We start from the raw sequence: 14,879 nt of genomic DNA, 5'->3' as shown, positions 1-14,879 counted from the left end.
GGAAAAAAAAATCCCAAGCTATTCAGAAGTTGCAGTTGCTAATTTTATTTGTCTACAGATTTCCCCAGTGAGGAAACAAACAATTGCACAAAAAAGTATTGGTATTGAGATCAAAGCAACAAAAGTAATACAAATTAATATTTCCAAACATCTAATTATAGTTTATCTTAAATTGTCATGAATACCATTGGATTTATTCAAGTTGCAGTTGATAATCCCACGCTGTCACTTTCGAGAAAGTCGGCCCTAATGGATTATGACTGGCCGAGTTCAGGTGAAGACAGTGACAGCAATTCGTCAAGTACACCCATTTCTGAAATAAATAATATGTTCATAGGTCAAGCTCACACAATGAACTAATGTTTGGAAGCTGTGTTCATTGCAGTTACTCCCAAGCGACATACATTGACTTCAGTTCTTTACACCAATTTTCCTGCTTTTTTAAACTCATCTGAGTTGTTCATCATAGAACAATCGAACATTTTAAAATTCTAGTGTCCAGTGTAATTACAAGTTCAATTACAGGATTTGTGGTAATTTAATTTTTCAGAGTAATGTTCCCTTCACATGTTGCAATATTAAAAAAGCATCATCCAAATCAGATATTACTTTCTTCTGACTGAAATAAACAAATTATTCTCTCCTCTGTTGAACTGATATTTTTATTAAACTGACACAAAATGCTGGTGGAACACAGCAGGCCAGGCTGCATCTATAAGGAGAAGCATTGTCGACGTTTTGGGTCTCGGCCCGAGACGTCGACAGTGCTTCTCCTTATAGATGCTGCCTGGCCTGCTGTGTTCCACCAGCATTTTGTGTGTGTTGTTGTTTGAATTTCCAGAATCTGCAGATTTCCTCGTGTTTGCTTTTTATTAAACTGTTCATCTTTAACTAATGCAGCTGGTTTGAATGTAACTAATCAATTGTGCAGAAGAATCCAATAACAACAGACCAGGCCAATATTTTTCTCTTGCCACTGACTCAAATTCAGCCTCTTGTTTTAACTCAGTTGATATCCTAAATCAGTCCTCCAGGTTTTCAAAAAAAGACACAAACAAGTACTTTTATCAGTTTTTTTTCAATTTTGGAGCTGATTGGTCTCAGCAAAACAAATTGTCATCCTTTGGCAGACAGGTAATAATGCTTGATAGTACATTTTCCAGTTTTCAGTGGAATTGAGAGGTGATTGGGTAATTAATTGGTTTAAGTTTTTCCTTTTGGAATAGAACATACTTGGACAATTTCCCACATTTTTCATCAGATGATAGTATTATAGCAGTAGTGGAATAGTTTCATTATCCATGTGGCCTGTTCTGGAAAATGTCTTCAGAACTAGCGCTCAGAATCTGTATGATATTGTGACCTTCTATATATCTAGTGTTGCTGTTTGGTAATTTCTTGACATCAGTGACATGAGCTGAATTGGCTGAATAGTGCTTCTCAGATGGAAAAATCAGGAGGGAAGCAAGATGGATCATCCATTCAGCACCTCTGGCTCAACATACAATCAGTGGCCACTTTATTAGGAACACTGGGTCACCTGCTTGATATGGAATCGTATGCTAGCTAATCAGCCAATCACATGGCAGCAACTAAATATGTATAAGCATGCAGACATCGTCAAGAGGTTCAGTTGTTGCTCAGATGAAACATCAGGATGATGAAGAAATGTGATCTAAATGACTTTTACCACTTTTACCGTGGTATGATGTTGGTGCCAGACAGGGTAGTTTGAGTATTTTAGGAACTGCTAATCTGCTGGGATTTTCATGCATAACAATCTCTAGTGGGGGACGTCACGTGATGACGTAGGATCGAGACGCTGGAATCCAGCCCTCCCGTAAAAAACTATGCCTCATAAACAGAGGACGAAGAAAACTGCTACCGCGAAGACCGCTCAAGTTGGAACAGAATCAAGGCCTACTTCTACCGAAGAACCGCGGACTCAGGTACAACACACCATCGGTGAAACAGAAAAGGAGACTGTGGCAGCATCGGCCATTTCTAAAGGGAAAGATCAACGAGAACTGCGCAAGCGTAAAGGAACGAGCATGCGCAAAAGAGAACAACCAGAACTACAAATCCCAGCAACGACTGAAACCGACAGTGAAAGTGAGTCTGAGAGAGAGACGGATTCTCTGGAAAAATCAGATGAAGATGGAGAAGACGAAAGTTCCTCTGAAAGTACAAAAAAGACTTTGAGGCAAATAATGCATAAATTAAAGGCATTAAAAGTAATTAAAAGTAACCAAAAAGTAATGACAGAAAAAATAACAAATATGGAGGCTATGTTTGATAAAATGACAAAGAAACAGGAAAAAATGGAAAAGAAAATTATAGATTTGGACGTCAGAATGGAAGAAATGGAGGGAAGAATGAAGAGGATGGAAGATGATAATGACGCCTGGACATCAGAAAGAAAACAACTCGTGGGAAAAATTGATAAACTTGAAAATTTTAGTAGACGCAACAATATTAAAATTGTTGGACTTAAAGAAGGTACCGAAGGAGAAGACCCAATAAATTTTTTTCAAAAATGGATTCCTGAAAAATTGGAAATGGGAGAAGAAGCTTTAATTGAGATTGAAAGGGTGCACAGAGCTTTAAGACCAAGATCTCAAGATGATCAAAATCCGCGATCAATTTTGATAAGATGTTTAAGATACCAGGATAAAGAAAAGATTTTGAGGGCGGCTGCCCAGGGTGCTAAAAGAAGACAAGGTCCGTTGATGATAGCTGAGAAACCAGTTCTTTTTTATCCTGATATAAGTTATAACCTTTTGAAGAGAAAGAAAGAATTTAACCCAGCTAAAAAGGTTTTGTGGGAAAAAGGTTATAAGTTTTCAATGCGTCACCCAGCAACACTGATAATTTTTTTGGAGGAAGGAAAAAGATTTTTTTCTGATTATCAAGATGCGGAGGTGTTTGCACAAAGACTTCCATCTATTCGTTGATTAAAAGCGGAGATTTCTAAATGTAATGGTTAAAGACGAAGACAGAGAAAGTAAATGGAACTGATGGACATTTAAGGACGATATAAGGGAGAAAAGTAATATTTTAGAAATATTAATTGAGAATAGTATGTTTTTTTTTATATATATATATTTTTCATGTTGCGGGGGGGCTGGGGAGCTTTGAATCGGTTACTACGGGATTCACGTGTGTAATCATGGCGATTGCCATGACCCGTACAATAGAGGGGGGTAATGTTGTGTTTCTTTTTTTTCACAACATTAGTAGGGGGGTATTTTGTTTTTTTCTTTATTTTCTATTTTTCTTCTATTCTTTTGCCTGGATGATTGGTGGGGACACACATAGCAACATGGAGACTTCTAAAAAGATTTCCCAGGATATAATGAGAGTTGAAAGATTAGGTATTATTATAGATTGGAGTAACATAAATAAAAATAATGACTAATTTATTGAATTTTTTAAGTTTTAATGTTAATGGGCTTAATGGACCAATAAAAAGAAAAAGAATTTTAACATACATTAAAAAAATGAAAATAGATATAGCTTTCTTACAAGAAACTCATTTAATGGATATAGAACATCAGAAATTAAAAAGAGACTGGGTTGGAAATGTTATTGCAGCTTCATTTAACTCAAAGGCAAGAGGAGTTGCAATTTTGGTTAATAAAAATTTACCAATTAAAATACAAAATGTATTAATTGATTCGGCAGGAAGATATTTAATTATACAATGTCAAATTTTTTCAGAACTATGGACTCTTATGAATATTTATGCACCAAATGAAAATGATGTAAAATTTATACAGGAGGTTTTTTTGAATTTGGCTAATGCACATGATAAAATATTAATAGGTGGAGATTTTAATTTTTGTTTAGATCCCGTTTTAGATAGATCAACAAAGGCTATTACAAAATCAAAAGTAGCAAAATTAACTCTATCATTGATGAAAGATCTAAATTTGATTGATATATGGAGAAGAATCAATCCAAAAGAAAGGGATTATTCATTTTATTCAAATAGACATAAAACATATTCAAGGATAGATTTTTTCCTGTTATCAACAAATATTCAAGATAGAGTGAAAAACATGGAATATAAAGCAAGAATATTGTCTGATCACTCTCCTTTAATCATGACAATGATAATGACAGATAAAGAGGAATCAATTTATAGATGGAGATTTAATTCAATTTTACTAAAACGTCAAGATTTTTGTGATTTTATGAAAAAACAGATTCAGTTCTTTTTAGATACAAATTTACATTCAGTTGATGATAAATTTATATTGTGGGAAGCAATGAAAGCATATTTGAGAGGTCAGATAATAAGTTATACTTCTAAAATTAAGAAGGAATATATGATAGAAATAGATCAATTGGAAAAGGAGATTATAAAATTAGAAAAAGAATCTCAAAGAAATATGACAGAAGAAAAACGAAGACAACTTATTAATAAGAAGTTAAAATATAATACACTTCAGACATATCGAACAGAAAAAGCAATTATGAGAACTAAACAGAGATATTATGAATTAGGTGAAAGATCACATAAAGTTCTTGCATGGCAGTTAAAAACAGATCAGATTTCTAAAACAATAAATGCAATTCGAACAAAAGTGAATGAAATTACTTATAAACCTCTAGAAATTAATGAGGCTTTTAAGAATTTTTATTCTGAGTTGTATAAATCAGAATCAAAGAATGACGATGTTAAGATAGAAGAATTTTTATCACAAATAACTCTTCCAAAATTAAATACAGAAGAACAGAAGGGATTAGGTATGTCTTTTACATTGAAAGAAGTTGAAGAAGCTTTGGGATCACTTCAAAGTAATAAATCTCCAGGAGAAGATGGTTTTCCACCTGAATTTTATAAAAAGTTTAAAGATTTATTAATTCCTCCTTTTATGGAGTTAATATATCAGGCGGAAAGAACGCATAAACTTCCAGAATCTTTTTCAACAGCTATTTTAATAGTATTGCCAAAAAAAGACTGAGACCTTTTAAAACCAGCATCATATAGACCTATTTCTTTATTAAACACTGATTATAAAATAATAGCAAAAATCTTATCTAATAGATTATCTAAATGCTTACCAAAATTAGTGCATATGGATCAAACAGGATTTATCAAAAATAGACAATCGGCAGATAATGTAACTCGGTTATTTAGTATAATCCATTTAGCACAAAAGAGGGAGGAAAAGAGTGTGGCGGTTGCTTTAGATGCAGAGAAAGCATTTGATAGATTGGAATGGGATTTTTTATTTAAGGTATTGGAAAAATATGGATTAGGAACATCATTTATAAAATGGATTAAAACCTTAAATACTAATCCCAAAGCTAAAGTAGTGACAAATGGTCAAATTTCAACATCATTTCAGTTAACAAGATCAACTCGGCAAGGTTGCCCACTATCACCTGCTTTGTTTGTGTTGGCAATAGAACCACTAGCTGAATTAATTAGAATGGACCCAGATATTAAGGGTTTCAGAGTTAATCAGGAAGAATACAAGATTAACTTATTTGCTGATGATGTTCTAATTTATTTAACAGATCCATTACATTCACTATGCAAATTATCTTATAGACTAGAAGAATATGGGAAAATATCGGGTTATAAAATAAATTGGGATAAAAGTGAAATTTTGCCTCTTACTAAAGGAGATTATAATCAATGTCGATTAATAACTCAATTTAGATGGCCAGCAAATGGTATAAAATATTTAGGTATAAGAGTTGATAATGATATAAAAAACTTATACAAATTAAATTACTTACCACTTTTGAAAAAAATTCAGGAAGATCTTGAAAAATGGATGGCATTACCAATAACATTAGTAGGTAGAGTAAATACTATAAAAATGAATATATTCCCTAGATTACAATATTTATTTCAATCATTACCAATACAATTACCCCAGAAGTTTTTTCAAGAGTTAAATAAATATGAGGAAATTCCTCTGGAAAGGTAAGATGTCCAGAATATCGTTGGAAAAATTGACATGGAAATTTGATCTAGGAGGATTACAACTTCCAAATTTTAAGAATTATTATAAAGCAAATCAACTTAGATTTATTGCATCTTTTTTCGAGAAAGATAAACCGGCATGGATTAGAATAGAATTAGATAAAATAGGAGAAAATGTACCAGAAGATTTTATATACAAATGGGAATCTAAATGGATACGGGAAAAGAAAGAATCTCCTATATTAAAACATTTGATTGATTTATGGAATAAGATAAATGTTGATGATGAGATAAAAAAATCTTTATTAGCAAAGAGATCTTTAATTCAAAATAGACTTATTCCTTTTACAATGGACAATCAACTTTTATATAATTGGATTCAAAATGGGATTAGATATATAGGGAATTGTTTTGAAGGAGGTATATTAATGTCATTTGAACAATTAAAGAATAAATATAAAATATCAAACAACACTTTATTTTGTTACTTTCAATTAAGGGCTTATTTAAGAGAAAAATTAGGTCAAACAATGTTATTGCCGAAATCTAATGAAATAGAAATTTTAATTCAAAAAGGAAATATCAAAAAATTTATATCTTGCATGTATAATTTGATTCAAAGACAGGTAATTAAGCAAGGAGTCCATAAGTCAAGACAAAAATGGGAAAGTGATTTGAATATTAAAATTGAAGAAACAAATTGGTCAAGACTATGTCTTGACAGTATGACAAATACAATAAATGTTCGGTTAAGATTAGTGCAGTATAATTTTCTACATCAATTATATATTACACCACAAAAAATAAAAAAATTTAATCCAAATTTATCGGATCAGTGTTTCCGATGTAACCAGGAAACTGGTACTTTTTTACATTCGACATGGTCTTGCTCTAAAATTCAACCATTTTGGACAAATTTAAGACTTTTACTGGAACAAATTACAGGAACACAATTTCCTCATAATCCAATATTATTTTTACTAGGTGATATTGAAGGGATAAAACCGAAACTCAAACTAAATAAGTATCAGAAAGAATTTATAAAAATTGCACTGGCAGTAGCCAAAAAAGCTATTGCAGTTACTTGGAAATCGGATACACATTTAAGTATAGATTCTTGGAAGAAAGAAATCTATGGTTGTATTCCATTAGAAAAAATTACTTATAATTTAAGAGATAAATATGAAACATTTTTGAAAATTTGGAGCCCTTATTTACAAAAGATAGGATTAAATATATAGATGCTTTTAAGATGAAACAATTGGTTATTAGGGGAAAGAAATAAATATACATATTAAAATTATTACGAACTCCATGGAGCATGTGGAGATCTTCCAACCACCAGGCATTCTTTCTTTCTTTCTTTCTTTCTTTTTTTTCTATGGGGCAGTTAGGGGGGAGGGGTTAAGGGGAGGGGGTATGGGTTATATACATTGTTTTTTCATACTTTGTAATCATTTAAAAATGCAATAAAAAATTATTAAAAAAAAAAACAACAATCTCTAGTAAAGAAAACATCCAGAGAGCAGCAGTTCCGTGGACAAAACTCATTCATGAGAGATCACAGGAGAATGGCCAGACTGGTTTAAGTTGATAGGAAGGTGACAGTAACTCAAATAACCATGCATTCCAACAGTGGTGTGCAGAAGAGCATTTCTGAATGCACAACATGTTGAACTTTAAAGTGAATAGCTACAGCAGCAGACACCACACCACTATCATAATTAATAAAGTGGCTACTGAGTATAGTTAAAAATGCTTTAGCAATCATACATTGGGCCCTTCCATTTTTTGAGACGAGAATGCTTTTAAATAATATGTGCTATTTAGCTTCTAGCAGTTTGCATTAATTCACAAAATAAGAAAGAAATATGAACCTCTGTCTTTTGACATAAATAATCATGATAAGCTTCTGATCTGAGACCTGGCTCACTTGCTTATACACCTACAATCAATGAGATTTGCAGTTATCAATTACAGTTAGTTCTACTTAAGATCCACATGTTTATCTGCAATTTCTCCCCAGAACTTATCCATTCAAACTCTGTATTCACCAATGGTGAAGTAAATCTTCATTTTAACTGATCTCTAATTCATTACCTAATAACTTAACTTGCTTGAACAGTTCCTGGAATTGTAAATCACGTTCACCATCTTTTGATTCAGATATTTTCTGCAACATGTTGACGTTCACTTTTGCTGAATTGCTCTTTTATCGGATTAAATAAAATTAAATAATTTGCCAGGTGAAAATAACAAATCTAGTAAGTATCTAAGAGTTAACTAGGAATTTCTTTTTATTCTATACAGTAATTGTATATCACCCAAAGGGTCAACTGGTTTGATCTCTTGTGGCACTATCTCTGAATAAGGTGGTGACAATTCACCAAATAGATTCTTCAGTCAATGAAATCATGACATATTGTTTCCCCTACCTTTCTTTTATATATTTCTAAATTAACTATACTTACAATATAAAATATCTTACCTTTTAGGTGCAAGTACATAAGAAATTCAATGGCTAGATGAGCAGCAGTTTCATCAGTGACAGTTTGTAGTAAGCTTCCTGGAAAACGTTTGTGAGGATTTGTTTAGTCTATAAATATTCTTTCATAATTTTTCAGCAAAATGAGAAATAGAACATAAAATAATTAAAGACATGAGTGCCCTGAGTAAGGGCGCGTCCCTGATACTCATCCACTTTTGTCTACAATCCCCATAATCTTTTGATATTTCTTATCTTCTGGAAGGCTACCAATCTCACCTTGAATACATTCAACCACAGAGTATTCAAAACTCTTGTCAGAAAACTCAAAGGATTGACTATCTTTGTAGAGAATCAAGGAAAATTTTGACCCCTGTTCCAACAACTAATAAAGAAACAGCTGCTCAGAATTTACTCTGTTAATCTCTCCCAGAATTTATCACAGAAAGTACCTCATGCTTCTCAGTGAGTGAGCACAGGTCAATTTTATTCATTCCCCCATAAAAGGACAATTCCCTTTACTCAGGACCCAATCTTTTAAACATAAGGTGTACCGATTCCAAGGTTATCATTAAATATGGAGCTGAAATTGTAAAACTGTATTCCAGATATGAAGCATATTTTATCAGAACAAATGGTCCTAAATTAGAATAATTAGTCAGCTGCAATGTAGATAACCCCAATATATCCAGCTTTAAAACAACAACATCGGCATATCATTGTTGATTATCAATTTAATACGCAATCATCAATTATGTGTTTGGCACTTTAACACTTTAAATGCAGTCCTTTCCACTGATTAAAAAAAAATATTTGTTTGCTAAGGGTCATGATTCAAAAACAAATATTGTAATAGATTAACCTCAGTTTAATAAAAATGTTAGGAATTGCTGAAATATTGAAAACATTGCTTGTATTTCAGACAACTTACCTGCTACCATTTATTCCATTACCTCCACCAGGTATAATGGAATATGAACATGTTAAGATCAGTAAGATCAATTAAGAAATCTAATTTCGTACCAGGTTTAACGTTGTCTTCGAATTGCAGGTCACGTTTGCCAATAGGGTTGAGCTTTTTATTTAAGCGTGGATAATTACGCATGGCCTCTGTAAGCAAAAAAATTTATCATGTGAAACAGAAAATATATTCTTCAAATTGTCCCCCTACAACTACAAAATATCAATAAAGTCTAAATTTTCATAGCTATTGAATTTTCTGAAATTATGGTGCTTATTTTCTAAAATGTAAGCAAGCCACATTAAACCAGATAATTACTCATGAAGACATTTTACCGTACAGCTTCCCACTTTCTTTCATTGAAGGTGTTACCTAAAAATACTTGTGTATTTTTAAGTAATGCTCAGGATTTTATGTATGTGGAAGTGAATTTAATCCAAAATGTGATTGAATATTTGGTACGTGCAAAGTGTACTTCCAGATATTCAGTCCAGAAGAAGGGAAATGTATGGAGGCCATCAAACATATCTGTGAAATCACTCATTATATAGCACAGCCTTTCATTTGTTGAAACAGACTTAATCTGTAGCTGAGCTCTCTTCAAATGTTGGTTCAAGGTCCCAGATCTGCCTGCTAACTGTAGTTAATAGCAAGTCTAACTAAATCACCAATCTTCCTCAAAGTAAGCAGTTATTTTCCTACTTATATTAGTAATCACCCAGCCCCTTCATACCAAAATCCCCATAATCTCATAGATCTCTCCCTGACTCTTCTCAACCCCATCCAGTCTCCTCTTGAAACTGTAACACCCATTTCCATAAAACTTGACTCCAATCCCCTGGCCACACACAACCCCTTAATCCTCTGCCAGCACCCTGCTCTTTCCCAAACTCTAGTTTCGATAGTTTGTGAAAGCTTCCAGGTTTCTAAAACTTTGTGTAGTGCTTTTGGACCGATGTGAGCATTATTTCTTTTTTGATGTTCAGATCAGACCAAAAAATAATTGTTCGCAACACAGATCTATTTTAAGTAGATTAAACAGCTTCTCTTTCCACAGATTTTGCTTGACCAACTAAGTGTGTCTAGCATTTCCTGTTTTTATATCTAACCTGGAGTCAGATTTGCAGATTAAGTAGAATGCTAAAAAAGTCATTTACAAATATGATTAGGATAAGGAAAAATTGGTTTCATAAAAGAGAAAGTAATGTTTGGCAAATCTGGTTAAGATTTTGAGATGTAATTAACATGGTTAAGGTGAACTTGTGGATAGAATAGCTCCAGATTAACTGACAAGGTACAACAAAATGGAAAACAAATAAAATTGCAGATGCTGGAACCTGAAGCAAAAGCCAAAATGCTGGAAGAATTCAGCCAGATAAGCAGCATCTGTAGAAGGGGAAATCAGTCAATGCATAGCATCAGCAACCCATCCATAGGTGAAAGCGGAAGGTTTACAGTTTCCAGAACAGAGTTGAGGGTGAAGGTGAGGGTGGCAAGAGCGAGGTACAAGATAAAAACCTAGAGAAGGTTAAGGCAGATCAAATTATGAGGAACATGATGACTAACCATTAGCAAGACTGAACGAAATAAGGCAAGAAAGTGGTAGAAAGATGATAATGGGAATAGATGAGGAAGCAGTCTCATCCAACTCTTAGAAGTTGGAACAATCAGTATTCATTCCAGAGGGTTGCAAAGTGCCTTGACACAAGAAGTTGATGTTGAGTTGGAATAGGACTGGGATTGAGAATTAAAGTGGCATGTAACAGCAAGCTCATGATGCTGCTTGTCTGGCTGAACTCTTCCGGGTTTTCTATTTCTGCAAGAGGTAGCACAATAGGTTGCTACATTAGGGTTCACAATGTCAGGGATGAAGGACAGAAAACAGCGTATGAACAAATAAGTAGGTTTCAGTTTGGCAGATCATAAATACGAGATTTTGCAGATGCCAGAGCGGCACAAACAAAATGTTGAAGGAACTCAGCAAGGTCAGACAGCATCTATGGAAATTAATAAATAGTTGACATTTTGAGCTGAGACCTTTCACCAGGAAGTGTAAAGAAGTTAGAATAAGGTTGGGGGAGGAGTGAAATGTGACGCCAATTATGTGGTGGGGTGGGGGTGGAGGACTGAAGTCAGAAGCTAGAAGATGATTGGTGGAAAAGGTAAAGAGTTTGAGTAGAAGGAATCTGACAGGAGAGGAGAGTGGACTGGGGGGGGGGTGTGAGGGGAGGAAATAGGTAAGGAGAAGAGAAAAGGAGCACAGAGTGGGAAATTGAAGAAAAGGGGAAGGGGGAGGGGGTAAATATCAGAAATTAGAGACAACAATGTTCATGCCAGGAGGTTGGAGGCTACCCAGATGGAATATGAGATGTTACTCCAACCTGCAAGTGGCTTCATCACAGCAGCAGGGGAGCCCATGGGCCAACATGTTGAAATAAGAAAAGAATTTGGAATTAAAATGGTTGGCCACCAAGAAATCCTGCCTTTTGCGAATGGAGTGAAGGTGCTCAGCAAAGCGGTCCCACAATCTGCATTAGGTCTCATCAATATAGAGGAGGGGGCATGAGGAACACTAACACAGCAAATGACCACAACAGATTTGCAGGTGAAATGTTGCCTCACCTGGAAAGGTCCCGAATAGAGGTGAGGGAGGATATGAATGGGGAGTTGTAGCACTTTTTATGCTTGCAGAGGTCAGTGCCAGGAGGGAGATTGCTGGAGAGGGACAAATATACAAGGGAATCACAGAGGGAGCAACCTTTGTGGAAAACGGAGTGGGTGGAGAGGTAAAGATGTGTTTGGTGGTAGGTTTCAGTTGAAGACAGTTTCAGGCTGGCCGAATGTTTCAAAGTGAATTGGTCTGAGATTCTTATTTATTTAGTTGAGGGGTTTCAAGGTAGGTGTGAATGTAAGGTGCAAGGAGAAAACAAGAGAAATGTGAGATTTTGGTTTTGTAGGAAGAATAGATAGAGTATTTCTTAAATAATGGGAAATGGTAGATATTGGTGTGCTGGTTTAGAAAGTAAGTATGGAGGGACACCAAACTATCAAGAAGCCAAGTGGAGTCTTTATTTTCACTATAAGGCGATTGGCACAAAAATAAGGAAACAAACTTCATTTGAAGTTTTGGTCTCTATGCCCAAGGACAGACATTCTTGTTTTGGAAACAGGTTCACAGTAAATATGGTGCAGAAGGAAACTACATCCACCCAAGTGAATAAGGTATTAGAACTCTTTGCCTGAAAGAGTGGAAGAATTACTAAACTTCAACACTTATGAATGTACTTGGATACATACTTGAAAAAGGTTGATCCCCATATAATATAGCATAAGTTATAAACAGCTGAGGACTGAGGTTTATGAAACCTGATTGGCAGCAGCTTTCCCGGCACAAAACACTCATCAGTATCCGTTACTATTTGCTTCAACCCAACAAGCTACTTCCTTGACTCCCTTTCTGACCAGCTTGTTAATGTGTGACCATGTCAGAAGACTTGCTAATATCCATGCAGATTACTTGAAGTAAACTGCTGTCATCGACCTGCCTTAGTTGGCTTCTCCAGAAACTCAGATAGGTAGAACTGTAGTTTGCAAGAATTAGCTGAAGGCAAAATTACCAAGATATTTCATTGACCGAGTACATTACTACTCGGGAGAGAGTACAACAACTGACATTTTTTTAATATATTAAGTGCAATCGTGAGCAATAGCCAGATCAGAAATGCTGATAAGAGAACTTTGATAGGCCAATCAGATGATTCACTGCTGCTCAGCAATAGAACATTTAAAAAAATCATAGGTACAATTAAGAAACATTTAAAAATAGTAGAAATACTGGAGTCATGATGATCATGATGAAGTCTGCAGGAGACAGACATTTATACACATGGTGTCCTCAGGGAGACATTTCTCAATTAAGTAGTAATTGATGAGTGTTTGTACTATTTGCATAGCATACTCACGTGGTCCTAGTAGGTATCCTGCACTGTTTAATGTCCAACCCCTTCTTTCTTTTGCCTCCTGAAGAAATATTTAGATATTATCTTCACAGTGGTTTTTAGTGCACCTAAATAATACCAAATATACTGCTATTTACAAAATTAAGCATCAGCTGTGGAAAACAAGAAAGCTAATAATGCTTTAAAAACTGAAGGCAAAGTCCAATACAGAATCAAACTTGCTGCAAAGGAAGAATACAAGGCTGAATTCTTGGGATCAGCCAGCATTTTCAGCTCAACATCTAAACTTGCCTGCAGATAATTAGGCCAATTGCTGAGAACCAACAGAGCTAATTCACTGCCTCCAGAAAAGACAGTAAGGAAAACCCATTAGTGCAAAGTTCTTCGCTCCAGAAATCACTAACAAGCTTTGTAGTTTAAATGTTTCTGATATTTGCAGGATAAATATCGCATCTAAAGCAAATGATGTAATTGTTTTTCTCAAAAATGTTAGCTCTTTTCTCTTTCCACAGAATCTGCTTGACCTGAGTGTCTTCAGAATTTCATGCTGATTTACGCAGTTATTTCAGACAATCCCGATTTGCGTCCATTCTTTTGATCAGATGATTAGAAATAAATAGACATAATGGTTTGATGATGTTGCTGTCATTTAAATGAAAATAAAGAAGATTCTTGACTTTTCTTGCCAAATGAATACAATAAGAGAAGGATTTGAAAACAGAAGCAAATATCTTATGATTAACTTTTACTACTACATTATGGTAGAAGGAGCAAGAATGCTTCCCCAGATGCTGAGATGTGCTTTGAGCATCCTTGTTCATGCCTGTTCCAGTATTTTACCAGAAACAACCACATTGCCAGCAAGCCATCTTTTAATGTTTGAATGTGGTTCACACCTACCTGGACCTCTGTTCCAGGTTACTGGCCCGCTGGCAATTTCACCTATTTGGGTGGCTATTGCATAGGTTTTACCTTTATTCCACCAACAGTTAAAATTGGTGGTGTGAGAGGTTGGGGGGGGGGGGTAGTCCTTAAGAAGGGTCTTGGTTGAAACACCAACTATTTATTCCTCTCCATACCTGGCGAAATGCACTGAAATTGGGGAGCACTGAAAGTAGGAACTAGAAATGTAAAGAACTCACAGAGAGAACAAGCCCAAGCGAATGAGAGACGGCGACGCACAGAACGAGGGATGCGCACAGAAAGCTGGCGGAGCTCGGCATCTGAAAGCGGAGAGTGGATTAAAAGATCAAGATTCCTCAGCAAAGATTCGAGAGAGGTAACAGAAACCGAACTAAACTGAAAATGATTATTTTTTGACTGTTGTGATCTTACCTTCATTTGGTCGTCGTATGTTTGTTTCCTTCCGAACTCAGTGATTTGAATCCTTTCAGTGATTGAACCCCGAGAGTTACCAAACTAACACCGTTGGCTTTCGATTGGAATAGTAACTCCCTAAACACCGAAGTTCTCAGAAAGATTGGAGTTAACGGCGTACTTTATACGGGAAGCAAAAAGCATCATCAAGCC

The 14,879-nt window shown here is 35.0% G+C and overlaps 1 protein-coding gene across 1 annotated transcript; it reads right to left on the bottom strand.

The window, feature by feature from the left end:
• Window positions 1-254: 254 nt before the first annotated feature.
• On the bottom strand, window positions 255-14,817 carry LOC132396403 (galanin peptides-like). The gene is made up of 6 exons (XM_059973939.1): window positions 14,685-14,817; window positions 14,492-14,572; window positions 13,353-13,407; window positions 9,453-9,539; window positions 8,433-8,510; window positions 255-313 (listed from the first exon to the last, which is right to left on the bottom strand). The coding sequence occupies exons 1-6, from the start codon at window positions 14,688-14,690 to the stop codon at window positions 255-257; spliced, it is 366 nt and encodes a 121-aa protein (XP_059829922.1). The 5' UTR covers window positions 14,691-14,817.
• Between the last annotated feature and the right edge of the window lie 62 nt (window positions 14,818-14,879).

Source organism: Hypanus sabinus, chromosome 7, assembly GCF_030144855.1.
Source record: "Hypanus sabinus isolate sHypSab1 chromosome 7, sHypSab1.hap1, whole genome shotgun sequence".
Classification (NCBI taxonomy): Eukaryota; Metazoa; Chordata; class Chondrichthyes; order Myliobatiformes; family Dasyatidae; genus Hypanus; species Hypanus sabinus.
This window is presented reverse-complemented; position numbering and strand designations above follow the sequence as displayed.

Excerpts from the sequence above, each read along its gene's own strand:
- LOC132396403 (XM_059973939.1), bottom strand. Across the intron at positions 13,408-14,491 it reads CGCTTGGGCTTGTTCTCTCT|GCAAAAGAAAGAAGGGGTTG; the intron begins GTGAGTTCTTTA and ends TTTCTTCAGGAG. Across the intron at positions 8,511-9,452 it reads CGAAGACAACGTTAAACCTG|GAAGCTTACTACAAACTGTC; the intron begins GTACGAAATTAG and ends AACGTTTTCCAG.